The following is a 22,454-nucleotide window of genomic DNA, read 5'->3' on the forward strand; positions in this document are numbered from 1 at the left end:
TGATCACAGGAGTCCCATGGGGGAACAGAACATTCTGTCCCCACTCTATAGACGTCTGCTTTGCCAAATCTCACATCGGGCCATGTACAGACATGTGCAGTGATCTGTTTCCGTGCCGTTGCCCGAAGCCAGCTTTGAATAATGTTGTTCATTCTTTTTTTATAATTTTATTTTCGAGCATGTGTGTGTCACAATAAGCTGCATTGTGTTGCCGGATATTTATCGTCTGTAGCATAGATAATAAAGTGAAACACAAGTGGAGAAAAGGCCGTTTGTGTGTTGTTGGGACTGTGGATGCTTGTGTTGGCAGCGGAGCAGGAGGAAGAGTCCCAGGGCATTGTGGGTATTTTCACCAACTGGGCTCATGGGTCCCGAAAAAGAAGTATTCAGATTTTATTTATATGTTTTACTTTCGTGGAACTAGTACTTCCAGTGTCATTCATTTTCCGTGAAAGTCGGAAGTCTTAAAATCAGAATGTGTTTTAAAGATAAAGATCACAAAGATCCCTTCATGATAACATTCTATGTTTATATAATTTAAAACTGCTTGTTAAAAAGAAAGAATTTTGTTTTATTACTAAAACATTAACATTACTGCTTCATTTGTAGCAATGTGTATTTAACAAGATGATCATATATGATTTGAAGTAATTAAGTACTCCAGTAACTATCACCACCCCTCAGGGAGACTTATATCATCATAGATCAGCCATATGTTATCATTTAGTAAACTTTACATGATCAGATGACGTTTGACATTCTTCATGAGCTCAGTCACGGTGGTGAAGTGATTCAAAACTCTGCAGAAACAGAAACATGTATTTTCAACAATGACGATCTGTGGCTTACAGAGGAGATGAAAATAGGTTTGGCTTGTGATTGTGTTGCTGTGATTCAGGACGACTCACACACACACACAACTCATTGACTTGTCTCTTCCAGGAGGTTCTGACTCTAAACTCCTCGCAGCCCACACTGCTGGACACTGCTGGTTTTCTGTCTCCATGGTGGGATTCATAACGCGTCATTACTTTCATCGTGGATTCATCTGCAGATTAATATTTCTAGATTAATTGATTGAGTGATCTTCTAGGAGCGTTTCAATTCATCAGGTGCTTTTATTGTTTGAGGCCTCCTTCAGACAGGAACTCCGGAGAATGTCCACACCATCAGGTCCGGACTTTCTCTGGAGGCAGCAGGAGATTCTCCGCTGAGGACGAGTTCACAACAACACAAACATCTGGAGAATCTCAGGTATGACAGTATGACAATCTGTCAGGTATTTGTGTTGTCTATGATGTGTGGCTTTGCTCAAAGCTGAAGAGCAAACAGGAACCAAGGGACAACTCAAACGTTCACTTTACTGAATCAGGGAATGTGCATGGATCTTGGACCCCCCCCCCAAAAAAAATGGTGGCCCCTTTATAACTAAAAATCCTAGACCCGGCCCTGGAATGTTGAACAATGGGAGTGAATCCAACATGTGGTAAAAAAAACATCTGTGGCTTTTCTGTGAGGGAATCTCATCTCCTCTGGTGGTTTGAAGTCTCTCCTCACATGAAGGATGAAACACACCCAGAGAGAAACCTACACGATAAAAGAGAGTAGTGTGTGTCTGTGTGTGTGAGTGTGAGAGAGTGTGAGTCCTCCAGCCCACAGAGGAGTGGGAGCCTCCACAGGCGAGTTCTGATTGGCTCAGACACGACTAACTCCATTTTGGAAAACAGCTGTTCGAAGACACAACCTTTTCCTCGTCGTTTGCCGTCGGTGCCATGAGAAAACACCCCGCAGCAGCAGGAGGAAGAGGAGGAGGAGGAAGAGGAGGAGGGAGAGGAGGAGGAGGCTGTTAACGCGTCTCCACCACACGGTCCCTGATCCATCACATCCACCGACTCCTGCTCCAGCTCCAGCTCCTGCTCCAGCTCCTGGTCCAGCTCCACCTCCTGGTCCGGCTCCGGCCCGGTTGCCTCGGTTGAGCCCGCCCGCCTGGGAACTTACTGCGGATCCATGGTGTCAGATCCCCGTTGTGACAAGTGGAGAACCGGAGGAGACCCGGCCAAGGTGAGTGGAGGTCTTTGTTGTGCACGGAGCGACGAGCTCGTGCGCGTGGAGCTGCAGAGTCACGACCGGTTCTGCCCTTTTTTTATTTTTCTCCACCGGGACATTTTCCTCCTGTGTGTGTGTGTGCGTGTGTGTGTGTGTGTGTGCACGGCCGCGCGCACGGATCGTGTCTGACGGAACGACGCTGGTTAATGTGCACGTTCGTGTTATTTCACATGTATGTTCCGTGTATGTTCGAGGCAGGCAAGTGGAGCCATTGTGCTCGTAGCCCGCTGTGTGTGTGTCGGTGTGTGTGCAGTGTGTTTGTGTACATGGACAGTCTGTGTGTGTGTAGTGTGTAGTGTGTGTGTGTGTGTGTGTGTTTGTGTGAAGGGCTGGCATGCACGTCCTTCCCACACAGTTTAGCTCATGACAGCTCCACACACACACACACACATACACATACACACAGACACTCACACACACACACACACACAGCTGTGGACATTTACTTGCATTGATTTCCTGGACACTTGATCAAACCTAAACCACAGTTCCTAACCTTAACCTAACTCTAACCCTTGACCTTAACCTGATTACTAGACCCATACTTTAACCTAACCTATCATAAACCTAACCAGCCCTAACTCTAACCCACCCCGTCCTGCTGTGTGTCCTAACTCTCCTCTCAGTAACTCTGAGGACGCAGCTCGTCTTTCTAGTTCAGTCCAGAGTCGTCTTGTGAAAAGACGTCTGACTGGGACTGAGCAGCAGGCTGCTGCTGGTGCTGCTGGTGCTGCTGGTGGTGGAGAGGGCAAGCAGCCGGAGACCCCCCACTTTGTGTGAGTGTTGCTGGGCAAGTGCCAGTTACTGGGCAAAGGCCCTGGTGCAAACAAACACTGGCTGCTCGCCTGTGGTTTGCTTCTCTGTGGCCTGTCACCACAGCTCAGCTCCTCCTGAGCTCGGCCACCTGCACACAACCCACTCTTCTGGTTCAGAGGAGGCAGCTCCGCAGGAGGACCGGTTCTCCAGCTTCTCTGTAACACAACCAGAGTGTTGAGGCTTAACAAACTGTGTTACCAGGGTGGGACCGTGATTTGTAATGGTTTGGCATTTCGTGGCTCAGGGAAAGTGTTGCACATCACCAGTGACATTTGAGTCTGAAAGGAAAAACAGGCAGCGATGTGATTCCCGGTCGATGGAGACGACGGAGTGAGGAGGTGCACTGGACGGTGGAGCTCCTCTGCTTTGTCTCCGGAGGAGGCGAAGGTGTGAATGTTCAGGTGAGCCGCTCCGGAGGAGGTGAAGGTGTGAATGTTCAGGTGAGCGGCTCCGGACTTTGTACAGACTTTAGCAGAGCAGGGGATTCCCAGCAGGATTCACCAGGAGCATGTGTGGGCATCGATGACGTCCACTAAACACGTCTGATTTCTTTTCATCAAGATCCATGAATTGAAACATGTTTTCCTGGAAACCCCTTCAGTTATTCTTGTGTAATCTTCCTTCCAGACAAAGGCACAAAGCTAATTTTAGATTATTTATGATAACGTCAGCTCGGGAAAAAAATGATAAATGCCAAAAGAGATTCTCACCGTGTTTGCATATATTCTCCCAGGAGCTGCAGCTGAAGGTGAATGTGTCTGGTGCTTCTCTCCAAGACACAACTTTGACATTGAAGAGCTGAGAGATCTTTGGACATTATTGGGAAAAAAACTAAAAGTCATTAGGGGATTAAGAATTAGAGATTAAATCTGTGCAGATGTGTGTGTGTGTGTGTTTGAGTGTGTCTGCCTCGTCTCCTCTCCTGTCTGAACAAACCAAACATGGTCTGGTGTCCTTCAGAGGGGCTGGGGGGGGGGGGGGGGGGTGTAGGACAGTGATGCTAGAAAACCTTCTTCCCTGAGACACACCCACACACACACATATGTCCTGCTGACCTCTGACACAACCTTCCCTACTGCGTCTCACTCACATTCACTGACACACAACATGGGGCGCGGGGGGGGGGACCACTCACTGCTGAGAGGACATGTCCTGCTCGTCCTCAGAGGCCCTCGTGCATCTTCTGATCTGTGACGTTCAGAAAGCAGCTAGAAGATGAGTAATGAAGTCGTGCAAGTAAATTTGTATTATCTGCACTGCTGCATGAAGAATGCACTCAGCAGCAGCATTCTCCTCCTCCTCCTCCTCCTCCTCCTCCTCCTCCAACTCCAACTCCTTCTGCAAATGGCAGAGCTTTCTTCTCCTGCTGAGGCCGGCCAACAATAACACGATGACTCTGAGAACATTCGAACCCCTAAACCCCGGCGCTGAGAGCCAGTAGAGTGACTGTGTGCTTCCCTTTTTCCACAAGTGCTCATCAGACCGCTCCACTGAAGGTTAAATTAGATCTTTGTAATGTTGTTGCTGGCGAATACACTGGTTTTAATGGGAACCAGAGGAAGCTGGATTCAACGCTTTCCTGCAATAAGCACTGGTCATTACCCGCTCTGGGTGGAAATAGCAATCTATTCTCAGAAGTGGTTGGAGAGCTTTCTAGACTTGGTTGAGATCCCACGTTTGAGATGCAGCAGAGAACAACAGGCTCTGATCCGATGTGAACACATCGCTCCAGGTCTATTTTTTGCTTCCCTCTGTGTAATCATGGGTTTGATGTGCACATGTACTGTGGACGGGGATTTCTCAGTTCAACGGCGCTGACCTCCTGCCACATTCTTTGCTCTGTGCGCAGAGGACTTAAGCTCCTCTGCTTTTAGCTCCCTGACGTCCCCACGAGGAGAAGACGAGCGCCGTCAGCCCGGCCTTCATCATCTCGTGTGACAGACCTACAAGGCTTTCTGGTTTACTGAGATGTTCCCCAGCGCTGCCTGAGACTCTGCTTATGATGAAAGGATTATTTTAACAGTCTATTGTCCTGGTGGTCAAAGCTGCATTTTGACTTTTCTTCTAGAATCTGAATTTAGTTAATGAATGTAGAACATTTCTGGAATCAGATACATTATCGGTGATTTCATTTACCTTTTCCACACAGAAACAGGTTTTTATGAGAGAAGAACAGTTCATGTACAAACACGCTTCATTACCAAACTAGTTTCTCCTGTGTTAAGGTTCTTTTCACTGAGAAGCACCTTTTATATAAAGTCCTGCTTTAATAATGATACTACTACTGCTAAGTAGCTCATTATCTTTCTGACATTTAATGATAATAATAACTTAGATATCACCGACACCTTCTCTTGAATAATGATACAGGTTCTTTAAATAGCAGGACTCGACATGAACCTCCTGAGCCACCAGCTAATATTAGCATCTTTATCTTTATTGGCTAGTTATTCGAGAATCGGTCTGTTTGTGTGTCACACGAAACTCGAGAACCGTTCATCTGATCAGCTTCACACTTGTCATGTGTGATGTTAAGGGCCCATGGAAGTGAAGTCAAATATGGACACGTGATATGTTCAATATGGATGAACTTTGAATGATCAGGAACAATAGAAACACAACTGATCTCCAGGTTCTGTGAGCTGAGCCGAGTTTCACTGAACTTTGGGTGAACGGGTGAACGGCTCTTTGTGCAGCAGTCGACGACTCATCCACGCTTTGTGATTGTGGTTCTTTTTTGTGTTGAGGCGTCTGAATGCTTCTCTCCGTTCACCACAGAGTCTCAAACTGGGTCCCTGTGCAGTTTCGGGGGATTTGTCCCAAAATTCAGCTGCTGGAAATAATGATGAAGTTATTTTTTATGTTAAGTTCTGTGAAGCAGATGTCGAGCTGCAGGAGCTTATTACCCCGCTCACTTTACACATTCTTCTCAAGGTTGAATGAATCATTTATATAAATGCCTCAACTATCCTCAAGTTAAAGCGATTTGTGAATTTATAAAACAGCTTGCATCGTAAAAAGAACCCGTCCAGCAGACGTGTGGACGTAGAGACACACGCTGAGACAGACGCTGCGTATACAGATCATAAACATGTGCTGGTGTCCGTGTGAGGACGGAGCTGTTTAACCATATGTGGGCAACAGAAACATGTGATGGTGACAGTGAGCGCCACACGGCACAGATCAGACCGTTGATCTGCAGGAGGAGAACCACCGAGCTCCTCTGGAGAAGAAACTTTAACTGCTGTGAAAGTGGGTCACCATGAAAATATACCGTCCCCACTATGGATACAAACTACAGGCTCCGTTTACACCGATAGATCAAACCAGAACTTATGTGACGCCCACAGAGAGTCAACGGGCCACACTCTAAATATACCTTCTGGGTGGAGTATCACTTCAATGTGTGATGGATTTCATTCCAAGTGCAAAAATGCCGGAGGAATCGTGCAGCGACTTGGTCCAAAGCCTTGTTGCCTCGGCCGGGTGTTGTGTTCTCTGTTTGTTTGTTTGTTTGTTTGTTTGTTTGTTTGTCGTCAACAAGATTAAAAACTACGACAGATTTCCATGACACCTGGAGGAAGGCCGGTCCGTCAGGGAAGAGCACATTTAATCTTTGGTGATTTTCTTTCAAGAATCCCTGATTTCACAGTGAATAATTCATGGCTCTTGTGAAAATGTGAAATGTGCAGAGAACTGGTGCAGCTTGATTGAATTAAGGGTCGGGGGGGGGCCTCAGTGGAGGTAAACGCTCCGCTGAGCGCCACTCCAGTTGAAAGGCTGTGATTGGCTGCAGCTGGCCACAGCTCTGCACACAGTAATCGGCTACAGAAAATGGATGCATGGTAAATATCCACAACTTCTTTTATTTAACAGTCCAAACTCTATTCTCCCCACGTCTCCCACTCTGCCTGAATCACATTGTTTGTTGAAGTTGCCTTTTCAACATGGTGACATGTGTTTTCTAACATTTAGTCAGTTTATTAAAGCTAGGGTTGGTCACCCCCCCCCCCCCCCCCCCCCCCCTCCCATCAGCTCCCTTGTCAAAGTTACGCACATGGACGACCTCACAACCACTAGAAGACGACTTCCCTGTGACTCGCTCGCTACCTCCTGGCTTCCATCTCTTCTTCGGTCTCTGCTTTGTTAATGAAGGACAGGTTTCCCCCCCCCCCCCCCCCCCCCCTTTAATGCAGCTGCTGCTTCAGCGTGATTGGCCCAGAGCATCAGCATCAATCCCACAGATGCAGATGTTGACAGGTTGGAATCAACACTCGGTTCTGAGAGGTCGTTTAATCAAACCTTACGATGCCGATGGGAGGATCGGAGAGTGAATTGGTTTGGAAATAGAAAGTGACCCTGTTTTCAGGCTCAGCAGGTCAGTGAGAGATGATTTGATGAGAATCCCTCGTCATGAAAACAAATTAAAACCAGCTTTCATTGTTTCAGACGGAGTGGCCCATTTTAATTTCCGTGTGATGCCATTCAGTGCTTAAATCCATTATCTTTGGAGGTGATGAGACGGAGAAGCGCTTGAGGGTAAACGGAACGATGTGACCTTCACAGTTTGACAGCGACTCGGAGGCTGATCTGCTCGATGCTTTGATTTGATCCATCGAGGGAGAAACATCAGGCTGCGCTCGCCTTCAGATGTTTCACAGCTCTTCAGGAAAGGTTTTCATCTGAATCCCAGAGGAGGGGAAACAATAAGCAGGGTTGATAAGAAGCAGCTCACAGGAACCTGACAGCAAATTATTTTAATGTCATAAATTCACTTGACAGTGATAAATTCCAGAGTTGTGAGGAAACGAAGGCAGACGGGCTGGTGAGCACTCTGCAGTCTAACGAGCCACAAGACATTCACTGTACATAAACTACATTAACTCTATATAACAAATTATTATATAGATATGTTTATATATGTTTTTGTCTGTTTGTTACCAGAATTATGCAAAAAGTACTGAACCGAGCTCCATGCAGTTTGGTGGAGGGCTGAGGCCTCACCCAGGGAAGAACCTGTTGAATTTGGGTGCAGATCCTGGATCAGGGGGCTGATCCAGGATCCAGGTGAGCGCCACGTTAGAAAAGCCTCAAGGTGTTTGTGCTTTACTCCAACATGAGGAGCGATGGCTTCATGGTCTAGGGCTCTAGAGGGGAAACATGCTCTGTTATTTAATTTACTCACAAGGAGGTAACGTCCTCCTGGACTTGAGGACAAACAGTGTTGCAGCTAAGTGGAATCCATCAGAGCTCATTAGTACACGCAGCGTAAAGAGCGCGGTGGTTAGTGAACTCACGTAGGTTTGGAGATGAGCAGTGGCTGAATGTGAGTGTGTTCTGTTTGATCAGAGAGGATGGAGGGAGGTGTGGGTGAGATGCTTCTAACAGGTGGAGCAGAGACGTAGCTCACGACCAGATGACAGATTCTGTTTGAGCGGTCGGAGCCGGGAGGATGAACCATGTTTCTCCGCTTCTCAAAAAAGAAGAAATGAAAACACTGGAGGCTGTGAGGGATATTTCCTTATATAGCAAACACAATAAATATACAGGCATTCCTTCCCTGCAGCTCATCCTCCCTCTTTTCCCTTCGGTCCCCCCCCCCCACTCCCCTGCCCTTCTCTCTACTCGTCCCTCATCTGCTTTCCATCCTTTCATCCTCCTCCAGACCTCCTGCTCCCTCTCATCTCCTCCATCCCCTCATCTCCTCCCCCCCCCCCCGTCCTCCCGTTATGTCCTCCTCCCCGCCTCCTCCCGTGTGCGTCTGTGCAGAGAGCCTGGGAAAGACATGGGACATAAACAGCACAGGCAAACAAACCACCTGCTTCCTGCCGAGGTCTCGTGTTGTTAAATGTGTGGACGGAAATAGAAGCGGGGCAACCTCTCTGTAGAATTAGAGCAGATAGAATGGACAGTGGGAGACGAGTCACCGAGCACACAACACATCACGGTGTCACCGAGCTGCCATGACGTCAGACGGGGAGGACAGGGAGACAGGAAGTCATTAAAACAATCGATTTATCAATGTCCATTAATAATCTGAAGCTATTCGATTAATCCATTGAGCCTCAAAGTCGTGAGGATGTTTTTCTAAGATAAATAAATGTATCAGTTTTGGTCGTTAGTCGTTTTCTGACTTATGATTTAAACCAATCAGTGCAGAGGAGTTGTGATAAATGACTTTCATTTGATTTGAATCTTCATTATGATGCATCTATTCCTGGTCAACAGATTTTTATTGTTTCAAAGACACTAAAGAGGAAAAAGCTCAAATCTTCACAGTTTAAAGTCTTGAACCAAATATTGTTTTGCTTGAATAAACTGAAACTATTGATCATCAGAAGTGTTGCACATTCGTTTCCTCTGGATTAATCCTTTGATCCGTGACATTAGATTTATTGGATTGTGATTAATCGGTTTGGCTTGAAACTTCAAACATGAATATTTGTAGATTTTCTTTGTTTCCTTTCACAAAGACAGAAATAATCATGTTTACCATCGTTTCCAGATCAAAACTTTGCATCTTCAAATTGCTCTGTGGCTTTTTTATGTCCAATGAATGTGTAGAAACCACAAAGACATTAAATGTAGAACAATACAAACTGAGAAAATCTAAAAGTTTCTGTCAGTTTTTGCTAAGAAAATCTACTTTAAAGTCAAATTGATAATGAAAGTTTATTTCCTACGTATAAACGAATCCTTTGAGCTCCACATTGAAATATTTACAAGTCAAAGTAAAGTTTGAGGAGTAACCAGAAGAGAACAGACGTAGAACAAAGTCCTGTCGGCTCTCAGTAGTTTTCCAGACACGCAGCAGCTTCACCCACATGTAAATATCTTCACGCTGGACGTGGAGCTGCAGCCGCGTCACGTGCGTCACCTTCTGTTTCCCTCAGAGCTGCTTCCAAAAAGCCGTTTATTCACTCGTCCTGTCGAGGAGCCAGAGAATGTCTGTTCAGACACGTCCGCGAACATGAAACTTGTTTTTAACTGTGAGAGACGGAGGGAGCTTCACATTCAGGAGTTCAGAGCTTATGAGATCTGTGAGGAGCAGCTCGGCCTGCGAAGCCTCAGAGGATCGAGCAGACTCCCAGTGACCAGTTGGTGCTGCGTCGGAAACCAAGACGGGAGAACGCTCTTTTGGGGGGGTAGGATGGGGGGTGAGGGAGGGTGGCGGCTGGACGGTGGGGGGGGGGGATGTAATCCCGGCCTCATTTCGGGGTCCAGTCCCAGCACCTGCTCCTGACTCAGCTGTGAATCACGGACGGTTGATGAATCTGTCAGTCACACCCATCCTATTAATTCACACACACAGAGACACACACACACACACACACACACACACCAGGGGACTCCCTGTAGCCTGAGGCCGGCCACGCTGCTGCTGCCGTAGACCTGGTCTCGTGTGTCTGGACACTCGTCTCTGAAATGATGATCGATCTTTGGTCATTTGCAGTTTTTGGAGACACACAAACACACACACACACACACACACACACATATGAAGCTAAACCCACACTATTACATTTTTGTTTTAAAACCCAAAACTGTCCACATCAGTGTTTTGGCTCAGTTTTAATCCTCGGCCACACCAACACGACAATAACACGTGAGCCACTCACATACTCTGTGCACGTGTGTGTCTACAACAGCTCGTCTCCAACACACGTTAACAGTTGTGTGACTGTACAACTCAGGAATTAACTGCACAACAGCTGTTGGCAAAGACAACAGGCTCAGTAACGCGTGTGAATGATTCTCCGTGTCGCTCTCTACTGGTGGCTCCGAGGCCGACGGCGTTTTTTTTTGGCTTCTTCCAGTCGAGGGTCACGTGACAGGAGCCTGACGAATCAGTGGAGACTATGTCATGACCTTTTTAAAAGACCCAAATCATCAAGAGGTTGTGAGTCATAGTTTCCAAACGTCTCTGTTTTCTCTGAAGCTCCTGAGCAGTGTGGACGTCTCTGTAGTCGATGAGTCGTGTGTCTGAAGCCTGAAACTGTGACTTCAGTGTTACACGTGTGTGAAGCTGTTTCCTGGTGCACAGCCTCTCTTCACCCAACTGGTATCGAGCAGCTGTTATGGATTAAATCTGTTTTAATTTGACTGCACTGATCCGAGTTCAGCAGCAGCAGCAGCAGTCACGTTCTGCACAGAAACACTTAGCGACACGGTTTGTAAAGAATTGATTTTTTTATGACCACTAAGCTTCTGTTGCTGCGTCTCTGACCTTCTCCTCATCTTCTGTGAGCGGCTTCCAGCTCGAGGTCGAGATCCGATTCTCCTTCCTGGTTAAAAACACGGAGATGGAGCTTTTTGTTTTTTTTATTGCCGTAAAGCAGCCTGATCAATATCATTAGTTTCTGACTATAATAAATAAAAACTTCACGAGGTTTGACCAAAAGAAAGATTAAAATAATGCATACAATTAAATTCAAGCTCTTCTTCTGCTTGACAAGATGACTTACTGGTTAAATATTATTGCGATGTTTCGGGAAGTGATTTTTATGAATGCGTTAAATTTGGTGCAGTTTCAAATAAATATAATAAACTGACTCATGTCCATCCTCATCATCTTTTGCTCTTATGGATGATAGTGATATTTGTTATATCTGCAGCCTTCCTCAGCTTCACATACCAGCAGTGTCATGTTCTTAATGGTGTGAATCTCTTCTGGAGAACTGTCATCCATATGAACGCTTCCTCTTCTTCTTCTCACGAAAGACAAATGCCGGGAATTGATCTCCGAAGTGCTCCGAGTCGGACTCCGGCTGCCCCTCTGTACGCCCACTGCGATAATCTGTCCGAGCCTGATGGATTTTTGATTTGGCCTCAGCTTTCTGAAGAAGCAGCCTCGCCCCGGCCTTTTGTTTTATTCATTAGTTCACTCAGGACTTTTCCACAGGATGCTAATAGCCTCGGTCAGGCTTCTTATCTCCTGTTCGGGGCTGATTCATAATGCCGTCAATTATTATACCAGAGTGGCAGTGATGGTTCTCGGTATCTCCGCTCAGTGGGAAGCAGAGAGAGACACTTGAGTATCCAGTGTTTTCGGTGGTAATTCTGCCTGTTTGACAGAGAAACTGGAAACTTCCTCTGTGGCTTCATACTAAGCCTGAGACTTGAAAAGTGCCAGCGAGACAGAGGTGGTAAAAAACGGCCGAGTATTGAAGAGCAGAGGCGAGTGGCAATATCCCCTCCACCAGGGGAAATAAGGCCTTCAGCCCCAGTGGGTCCCAGTAGAAGAGGAAGGATGTGGGGCAAATACACACAGCACAGTTGAATGGTCAGGGCTTTTATTTATTTATGGGAGGAAGAGGAACAACAATGCTGTTCCCGATGAGGAAATACAGCTCCCTTGTGTTTGGACTCCGCGTCGTGGACCTGGCAGCTGCTGACATCATGTGAACAGAGCCAGACCTCAGCGGACGGGGGGGCCGAGCGGCAGCGAGCAGGAGCCACACCAGTGTGATGCTGCTCTCCCTGTGCAGCACTGGGATCTGGAGGGGGAACGGATTGGGATGAATCGCTCTGAAGTAGTTTGGTTCTGCTTGTAGGCGTCCGGCAGCGACTCTGATACTTCGGTAAGAGACTTGTTAACTTTTATCCTGATGTGAGTGTTTTCCTTCTGGATGATTCGTTCGCCCACAGGAGAGTCGGTGAGCCTCCTCCTTCTCTGGGGGTTTGATTACAGACAAGATTATTAGTTGATTAATGGAAAAAGTGGTTTTACTGTAACGTTTATCTGATGATTTGAGTAGAAATGATAAACACACTCCGGTTTCAGCTTCTCTAAAGTGAGGGTTTGATGCCAGGTCACTGGGAAACTGCAGCTAAGGATTATTTTCATGAATCAGAATCAGAATCAAAAAGTATTTATTGCCAAGTAGGTTTACACCTACCAGGAATTTGCTCTGGTTATTGGTGCATACAATGAACATAAAAGCACAATAGATTAGGGATGTCCCGATCCGATATTGATATCGGAAATCAGTCCGATATCAGCCAAAAAAGTGAATATCGGATTTTATCGGACTGAATCTAAAAACTCCGATATAAGCGCTCCGATATAAGCTGTCCATTTACCGCTACAGGACTTCTATAATAGGTGACTCTGGTTTGATCACACTCAAACACAGTAGGTGGTAATGCCCCTTAATTAACGTTGGTGCCGGCCGCGGAAGAAGAGCGTCTCTGATCCAGCATGCACAGCCCACGTGATCACAACAACGACAACGTGTGTGCCTGCAGCAAGGTGTAGTGATGTCGGCTGTGTGGAAGTATTTCGCTCAATTGGATAGACCTACAACCAATCAGAGCAACGTAGTATGTGACGTATGCTAAGCAACGCATTGTGAGTTATTTACTAACCCGGGTTCACACCGGACGCTTCAGCGCAGCGCCAAGCCTTAAATAACAGCTGGCTCCCATCCACTCCCATGTTAAAACTTTGTGCCGGTCACACCGGAGGCTGAAGCACCGCGAGGCAGCCTTGGTGCAGCGCGGTGCTTCAGCCTCCGGTGTGACCGGCACAAAGCCGTGCAGCGATCTACTGGATCAACGGGTGATATTATTAGCGCTGCCCGGCGGTTCAGCGTCGCTTCAGTGTCCGGTGTGAACAGCCAAGCGCCGGGGCGATAGGGATTAGCGCGGTGCTCTGGCGTCGCCTCCACGTTCTGTGTTCCTCTTTCAAAATGAATGCGCTGTCGATGTCTTCTAAAACAGACTCAATGGCAGCATCTACACATCTCAGCTCGCCAGCGGCAGGCATGTTTGTTGAAAACGAATTCAACCCGAGGGCACTTTGGTGACGTGGTTGATTACGTCACCGTTGATCATCTGTCAATCATCGTATAAAGCCCGCCCTGACAATCTGATTGGCCCAGTCCGGCCATAATTTTTTCCCAATGGAGCGACCCCAGACCGAACTGCCCGACCAAATCTGTTGTGGGCGGGGCTAAATTCGTCTGGCATCCAGGCTATGACAAACTACCACGGGACAGCAAAAAGGCAATGGCCATAACAGAAAAGATAGCCCAGTTTATTGTGCTTGATGACCAGCCCCTGTCGGTGGTGAGTAATGTCGGGTTTAAACGCTTAATGGAGCACCTCGAACCTCGCTACATTATTCCTACAGTTTTTGTTGTTTTTGTCCCTGCCCACAGTTGTTTCCAACATATGCTGACAGTAGAAAAATAACTGAAGTGAACTTGAATTGTTTGCACTTTAAAATTTAATTTATTCTATTCAATTGTATAATGATGTTGGTAACCAGTGGTTATTTTGCACTTTAAATATAACATTTTGTTTTCATTGGATTTGTTGAGGTAATACTCTTATGTTGAAGGTTAAAATTTATGTAACCAATTGGTTAATAATACATGGGTCAGTTTTTCCTATACCTACTGTTGCTGACTATTGTTTTCTGTTATATCACTACAACATCAGTAACAGTAACATCACTTTATCAAGCCTTTTCTAACATTCCACACAACAAAATAAGGAATAAATATATGTATGATTTGTGCCTATATCGTATCGTATTGATATCGGTATCGGCCAATACTCAAGGCTACAATATCGGTATCGTATCGGAAGTGAAAAAGTTGTATCGGGACATCCCTACAATAGATACAACACACATAAGAAAAGCTATAAAAAAAAAATATATTTATATATATTTACTCACTATTTACTTCTTATTTACTCACTTTTTCTAATATTTATACAAAGTAACATTTATTTAGAACATATCTAAATAAAAATATGTAAAAGATGTCAAAAGTGAAATGCAAAATGCAAAACAGTGAATAGTGTCAAATTGCAATATGGAATGTAATGAAGTATAATATAATATAATGTGTTAATTTAACACATCCTCGAGGTGTGGGGGCGGACCCAAGGAATAATCAACTGATTATTTCCTTGGGTCATTTGATCATTTGTCCATAATGTCAGAGTTATGAAGTTTACTTTAAACAGAAGCATAACATCTTTTTTTATCCATTGTGTTGTAAATTTGCTTCAAAAACAACAAAAAGCACTTGATCATCATAAATTTGCAAATTAATAATCAGTTTATGAGCAAATCACAGTTTTTTTTTTTTATTCAGGGTTTCTTAACAATACAGGAACGACAGATGAATCCTTATAGAAAATGACTGTTTCCCGGGTCCGTCTCATGTTCGCTCTCGTTCAGCTCAGAGTCGTAAAGACGGTTCATCGATCATCAAGGTGGAAAAGGCCAAATGGAAACATGGCCACGTTGCCACGCGCAGCAGGTGAAGCTCAGTCACGTGGAGCCTCTTCACCTCCCCAGTGAAACCAGTCGACAGGCTGGAAACTGGTCCTGAAGACGGCGCTAATGGAATCATATCGGGGGGCGGGGGGGGGGGGGGAGCCGCTCTTTGTGAGTCAATGCAGATAATGTGAGTTTATTATGCACAAATCAGGCTTAAAAGGCTCCAGTGGGATGATGGTGGGTGTGTCTCTCTAATGGTTCCAGTGTGAGTGACTCTGCTGACTCATGTTCACTCCTTCACCTCTGAAGACCTGAACCTCTCCTGCTCCTCATGTGTCTCGTGTTGGAACCTGCAGCCTCGTGGAACCCTTTGTTCAGCCTCTCCTCTCGCTCACGATCACGTTAGGGGCCTTTTTGTGTAGATGAGATAATGCAGCTCCTTCACGAAGGGGATGTTTTCCTGAGGTGACTGCAGAGAGAGAGAGAGAGGGAGGGAGGGAGAGAGAGGGAGGTTGGACAGGATCCAGGGTGCAGAGGGGGGGGTGAGGCCGAGTTCAGCTGCGGCGGTTTCCCTCAGACGATTGAGCTGTTGTTGTCCGGAGTGAAAATACAACACCTGTGACGTTTGTCAGCTGCTCGTGTTTCCAGTTGCTGCTGTGTCGAGTTTCCCTCTGTAACACAAAGACTTCCTTTTATCTAAGTAGGACACGCTCTTTGAGACTGTCACTGTTTCTGGAGGGTGGAGAGAAGAAGCCCAACGAGGCTGATACCGATATAAGGAGTTAAACATTCTTCTGATATCGGATATAAAGAGCTGTAATTAAAAAGAAAACACAAATTCTACTATAGTACATAGAACTATGATCAAGATTTTATAGTTTTTTTCCCCTGCAAATATTAATACAGACTACACATCTCGTCTCATCTCTTAGTTTTTCTTAATTTAGACATATTTACTATTTACCAAGAAACTTGTATGACAATAATAATAATAACTTGATTTATATGGCACCTTAGAACAAATAATAGAAAATAAGAAAACATAATCAAAGCCAAGAAGCAAGTTGATATAATCTCATTAGAATTTCTAAAGGCAACAGATAAAATAATCATTTAGAAGTAATGGCAGAAGAAAAAGTTAACAGAAAAACAAGATTCTATCAGTTGTATAAATCTGCGTTAAACTTGACAAATTCTAATATAAAATGTATTTTTAATGATTTAAATCATTTATCATTTAAAGTATTCAGTTTTATTTATTTCCCTATAAAGACTTATCATAACTATAATCTAATTATTGAGTGTTGCTCTTGATGGTGAGTGACTTTTCTATTCTTCTTCTTCTTAATGAGCTGATTCGAGTTCATGCACAAAGTCGTCTGTTTCTCATCTGCTGGTGTCACGTGACCTCACGTGTTTATTTGCATCAGAACAATCGCAGCAGGTGAAGAACAGAATCCGACGCTGCCTCAGTCGACCGGCGCCATGAAAACAACTCCATCATCTCAGCGAGCGCCGCGGTTATCGAGATAATGTGATTTTTAAAATGCGGCGTCGTTAAACTGCTTCTACCACAGCTGAGGCCGGCCGCCGGGCAGAGAGGAGTGTCAACACGTGCTGAAGAGCAGCGGGCGGAACAACATCATCATCATCATCATCATCATTGTGGTCCCTCCATGGAAACCTGTTAATGATCTCATGGTGGGACTGGATCCACATGCGCAGGCAAGCCGACTAATTAAACAAACAAATGGCAATTTGATGGAGCTCTCATAAGCGGCATAACAACTGGGCCAGTGGAGTAGAAAAAGGCAAACATAACACGGCACACACGCACAGACACACACACACACACACACATACATGACAAACACACACACACCCACACTGTTGTTGTAATACGGGCGCTGCTGGTTGTGTTTAGATCCTTTAGTGAAATCACAGTCGCAGGTTTGATGATTCTTACATCATGATTGGTTTGTTTTCATTTAACAGGAGCTGCAATTTAAAGGCAGAGTTTCTACCACTGACATGCACACAGTCGGCCAATCACGAGTCAGATGTCAATCATGATGTTTCGGGATAAATTAACTAATTAAGCCCAAAACTCTTTGGAAGATTTAACATTTGAAGAAACATCAGTTTGATTAATAATCGACCTGTAATGACAGAAACAATCTTTGATGAACATTTATTTGACGTTTACTTTTTAGTTTCGTCCCGTCCACTAACATGGAGCAGGCAGTGTTTATGACCTATGCTGCAGCCTGCCACCAGGGGGCGATCGAGGTTCTTTGGCTCCACTTTTGGGAGCTGTTATGACATCCATCTTTATTTACAGTCTGTGTTTTCCACCGTTACAGTAAATATGAAGTTAACACCAGCAGCAGCACAAAGACGAGAAACCTTCACGATCCGATGAGAATAAGTTTGTGATTGTTCAACATCTTGATTTATCTGGAGCACAGATACAGACTTGAATCTAAATGTAAAGGAAATGATCAGAGTCACGTGTTCTCCTCCGACGCCTCACTAATCAGTGAACGTCTCAGTTGTTTGAACTGGAGCATGTGGAAAAAGGTAGAAAGTGTAATTATGAACCTGTGAGAGACGCTCAGTAGTGACTCCACGGGCCCGGTGGCATGGAGGTCAGAGGAGCTCACCACCGGCTGCTCTATCGGAGACTCAGAGCGGCTCTGGTGTCGGGTGCGAGCGCTCGGCGGGGAAATGGCAGCCACACAGAACACAGTGACATTTCCTGAGGTACCGCTCTCTTACCCACGGGGACTCGAACACTGCCCCTGACTGTGAGTTTCAAAATCCCCAACCGTGACCTCTCGGGGAGCGACCCGGGCTGCTTCCTTTTGAGAGAGAGAGAGAGAGAGAGAGAGAGCCCTTTGAATAACAGAATGTGAGTGAAAGCGTTTGGGAACAAACTGGCCCCGGGTCAGCGTGTCTGTAGCTGCCAGCTTCTTTTTGTTCCTCTCCCATTCTTTTGGTCGTTTCCCTTCGGGGGTCCAACCACCTCTGTGTCTCTTAAGGATTCATAGAGTCGCTGCTCGGCTTCTGTCACGGTCCTGGTGTTACATGCTGCAGGTTTGTAGCTGCCCATAGATAGATAGATGGAGAGATGGATGGAGAGATAGATATATAGACAGATAGATAGATGGATAGATAGAAAGATGGATACTTAATTAATCCCAAAAGGGAAATAACAGTGTTTCAAGCAGCAATTAAAACACAACCCACAACCTGGGGTAGGTTTGTCCTGGAGCTGCGTGCAGACTAAACTCTTACTGCCAGATAGATAAACAAATAAAGTAAAAATGACTCAGAATTTGTGCCAGGTCCTATTCCCACACTGTCAGGTGAATAAATAAATAAATAATAAAATAGATCTGTCACTGTGCCATGAAAAGTGTGGTGTGCAAATGTGAAGATAAAAAAGTTCTTTGCAGCTCAAAGAGAAGAACCTCCTCTCTCTGCAAGTGCGATTGTGTCGAGTACAAAAGTCTGGATAAGACTCCAACTGAAAACAGGCTGCCACCAGCTTAACACCCCCCCCCCCCCCTCCACACACACACACACACATACACACAGGGAGCAGTGAGGCCTCTGCTGTCTGTGCCGCCCGGTCGGGGTGCGGGGGGGTCTCCAGGGACTGAAGATGTAGGAGCAGCTGTTTTGACATTTGCAGTCTTTCTTTGCAGTTTCTATCTTTTCTTTCTTTCTCCTCGTGTTTTCTGGAGCAGTCTCACTTTTGGTCCTCTCCTCTCCGGGGAGTTCCCAGCTGTGCAGTCAGTGGTTGGCAGGATCCATGACCTAGTTAAATATGGACTGAGAACAGGAAACGGCGGAGGAGTGAAAGGCAAATGGGAGCTTGACTCTTCTGTGGCCCCGCCCGTGTCTTTGTTCTTCAGACGGTTTAAACCTCTTTGCCTCTGCCTCCTCTTCTGTGTGGAACCCGTGCTGTGTCAGGACCTGCAGGACGTAGAACAGACCAGTGGAGAAGTGGAGGAGGTTTGATGGTTTGATGCAGGGTTGTGTTGTTAATTTGCGTGCAGAAATAGAAGTGAAACACCTGAGCTCGGTGATCATTCTCTGTGTGTAGCCAGTGTTCTTGTGTGGAAGTAGAAAAGCCCAGGACACAGTAATGCTTCCTCCCACGGGCTCCACAGACAGCAGGGTGATTTATGTGCTTCTTGCAACACCTCCGCAGCTCCTCTCACTGTCCCCGCCTCTCTCCTCCACCCCCCCCCTGCAGGTGTAATGCGAGCGCTGGTCATGGACAGATGATGGACGTGGAGACGTCGTACTCGGACTTCATCAACTGTGATCGCACAGGCCGCAGGAACGCAGTGCCCGACATCGAAGGGCAGGAGAAATCCACGGCCAGCACCAGTGACCTGAGCAAAGACCTGGCGGGGATGGACCTGAAGGCTGCAGGTCAGTAAACAGCTGGACATCAGAAGGTAGACGTTCAGACTGTAGGGTTGGATATGTCTTTATTATTCTGCTTGTGTGTGTGTGGGAGCAATTTAACATCATCCATAGGTTAAATATGCATTTGTCCAGGTATCTCTGCATCCTGTAGAACTATGGGCACAACCTGAAGCAAAGGTCAAAGGTCACTGTGGCCTCGTATGAGTCAGGTTATTCTAGTTTAGCACATTGTTCGCTGAATTCTCTCAGTCAATTATCCTTTAATTGTCCAATTGTTCCAGAGGGAAGAACGTGAATACGGCCGAGTGGTTTGACGTCATTTCCTCCTAATTTACCCAGAGTTCACGGCAAACGAGGAACTATGACGCACGATGACATTGGATGATTGTCTGATTGTTAGTTTGATCTAATCTTCAGTCTCTGAGGAACTTGAAGGAACCAGATCTCCAGATCTCCAGACGCAGACTTGTGGTCTCAGGAGGAACATGTCTGAATATGACGCAAGTGTCCCACCAGCAGGTTGTGTGTCACATCCTTGTTCCTCCTGACTTCCCCCTCAGTCAAAGAAAAGAAAAGTCTCCCATGTCACGATAACCAGTTTGACCGCTTTAACTCAAACTTAACACGGCTCTGGTGGGAGGCCTCATATTTCGTAATAATCTCATATCATGCTGACACTGTGCTGCTACAGGAAGTTGTAGTTCCTTCCTCAGGATTCTCATTATTTATTTCTCTCCGGCGCCTGAGAGCAGATTGATTCCCCGCTGTTAACGCTGAAAGCTTTTCAGTCAGACACATGTTTATCGCAGCAGCAGAACGTGGTGAGGCCTCATCACTTCCCCAGATATGATCTTGAATAAACAGCCTCTTTGTGCCAGTGTGTATCGCTGCTCTCCGGAGATATCCTCTGATCTTCTCCAGAGAGTGACCGCAAATATGGAAGTGAGAGCCTCCGGATTCTCTGCTGACCTCCTCCGGTCACTCCCCTGGTTAAGAGTCTGCAGAAGATGCTTTGGTAAACGTGTCTGAGCCGAGAATCTCCTGCTGTAGGTGTAAAAATGTGTAAAAAGCAAATTCCAGAGAAAGTCCGGACACAATTCTCCAGACATCCTCCTGAGGTCATGTCTGAGGATGGAGTGTGATAGAGGATTGTGGTGAGTGAGGCAGGTCACATGATTAGAGCAGCCCAGCTCCAGGTGAGCACCTGAACTAGATCACGTTGCTCTATCACTGACTGATGCATTTCTTTGTGTGTGCCCCCCCCCCCCCCCCCCCCCCCCCCAGAAGGAGACCCAGGGGCCTCCCCAGCCCCTGAGGCCGAGGGCTCCACCAGCCAAGACGCCCAGGGAAGTGGAGGCCCGTCCTAAACCCAGCCGGGCGGAGACAGATGGGGGCCGAGCCGAGGAGAGAAGGGTGGAGAGGGGAGAAAGTGGAGAACGGAGAGAGAGAGTGTTTTTTCCAACCGGACACGAGACACCTCGGCTCGCTGCCGGCCTGGTCCCAGCGTCCACCGCTCTGGATGTTCAGCTTTTCATTGGACCCTGTTGAAACATGAGGACCAGAACAGAAGAGACAGTGGAGACGCTTCTTCTTCTTCTTCTTCTTCTTCAGACTCTGCTACTCGTTTGTTTTTCCCGACCGGACAAGAAAGCACAGAAACTCTGGATTCACGTCTGTGGAGATGAACTCAAACACGGCTCCAAACTGATATGGAGCCGTGTCCTCGAGTGAATATTCATAATCATCTACGTGTCATTTTCCTTTCATGTCCGTGTGTGAGTTTGTGACCTTGTTGTTCGGTTTCATCATCGAGTCGTTTCTCTTTTCTTTTTGTAACAAACATAGTCGCGGTTAAAGCTGTCGTGTGCGGACGTCATATTTATTGCTAAATGTTCAGTGATAACTTTGTGATAGCAATTTTCTTTGTGTAATAAAATAACTATGAACTGCTGCAATATTTTCCATTCTATGGTTTTCAAGTGCTGTGGGGGGGGGGGGTCCCGGTGGAAGCATGATTATCGTCTTCAGCTCTGAGTCGTTCCAGATCCACAAATCTTTCCTGCGCACAGTGGTTGTTTACTTTAGCACACACACGGGAATCCAGAGTTTACTCTTCCACCTCAGTCTTTATGGTAGATACTCTGTTCTGATACCGAGCTTCTTTCGTCTGGATGACGGCTCAAAGATCTTTTAAAGATCAGTTTCTTTTCCGTTCACACACACATTCACACTCAGTCTATCTATGGGTGGAATCGAACCGCCGGCCTCCTGGTTAGAGGACGACCTGCTCCATCTCCGCTCCAATGACGTGGTGAGTCGTACCGATCTTTTTAAAAACAAGGGGTGAGGAAATTTCATCTTTATATCCACGATTAGTTTGATTAATAATATGCACACCCCCTGAGCTCTTTATTAGGAACAGTGGATTCTCATTCTGAGCCAACAGCCTCCACCAAGTCTCCCCATGAAAACACATTGAAATTCACCAGATCCAGATTTGCACTTGGATCTACACCTAATAAAATCATCTAAACTGCAGATGCATGAGACCAGACCACGTCTGTCCAGTCTGCTGCTGCGTCTGTTTCCCTGCAGCCTCAGATCTGTGACTGACGGGACTGGAACCTGACGGGACTGGAACCTGACACAGACTCTGCTCCAGTGGAACCTGACGGGACTGGAACCTGACAGGGACTCTGCTCCAGTGGAACCTGACGGGACTGGATCCTGATGGGACTGAAACCTGATGGGTCTGGAACCTGACGGGAGTCAAACCTGTAGGGACTGGATCCTGACAGGACTGGAACCTGAGGGGTCTGGAACCTGACGGGACTGGAACCTGACGGGACTG

At 46.3% G+C, this 22,454-nt stretch overlaps 1 protein-coding gene across 5 annotated transcripts; it reads left to right on the forward strand.

Moving 5' to 3' along the window:
• Positions 1-1,706: 1,706 nt before the first annotated feature.
• Positions 1,707-21,554, forward strand: pkig (protein kinase (cAMP-dependent, catalytic) inhibitor gamma). 5 transcript variants are annotated; one of them, XM_053424949.1, is made up of 3 exons: positions 1,707-2,061; positions 19,425-19,606; positions 20,888-21,554. In XM_053424949.1, exons 2-3 carry the CDS (start codon positions 19,453-19,455, stop codon positions 20,968-20,970), a joined length of 237 nt encoding a protein of 78 aa, XP_053280924.1. In that variant the 5' UTR covers positions 1,707-2,061; positions 19,425-19,452; the 3' UTR covers positions 20,971-21,554. The 5 variants fall into 5 exon arrangements, with proteins under 5 accessions (XP_053280924.1, XP_053280921.1, XP_053280920.1 ...); XM_053424946.1 differs by lacking the exon at positions 1,707-2,061 and adding an exon at positions 2,850-3,323 and having other exon boundaries at positions 20,891-21,554; XM_053424945.1 differs by lacking the exon at positions 1,707-2,061 and adding an exon at positions 2,870-3,323.
• Positions 21,555-22,454: the final 900 nt, after the last annotated feature.

The sequence above is a fragment of the Pleuronectes platessa genome, chromosome 6, assembly GCF_947347685.1.
Source record: "Pleuronectes platessa chromosome 6, fPlePla1.1, whole genome shotgun sequence".
In the NCBI taxonomy this organism is placed as follows: Eukaryota; Metazoa; Chordata; class Actinopteri; order Pleuronectiformes; family Pleuronectidae; genus Pleuronectes; species Pleuronectes platessa.

Coding starts and splice junctions, on each gene's coding strand:
- pkig (XM_053424945.1), top strand. Junction 19,607..20,887: donor GATGGACCTGAAGGCTGCAG/GTCAGTAAACAG, acceptor CCCCCCCCCCAG/AAGGAGACCCAGGGGCCTCC.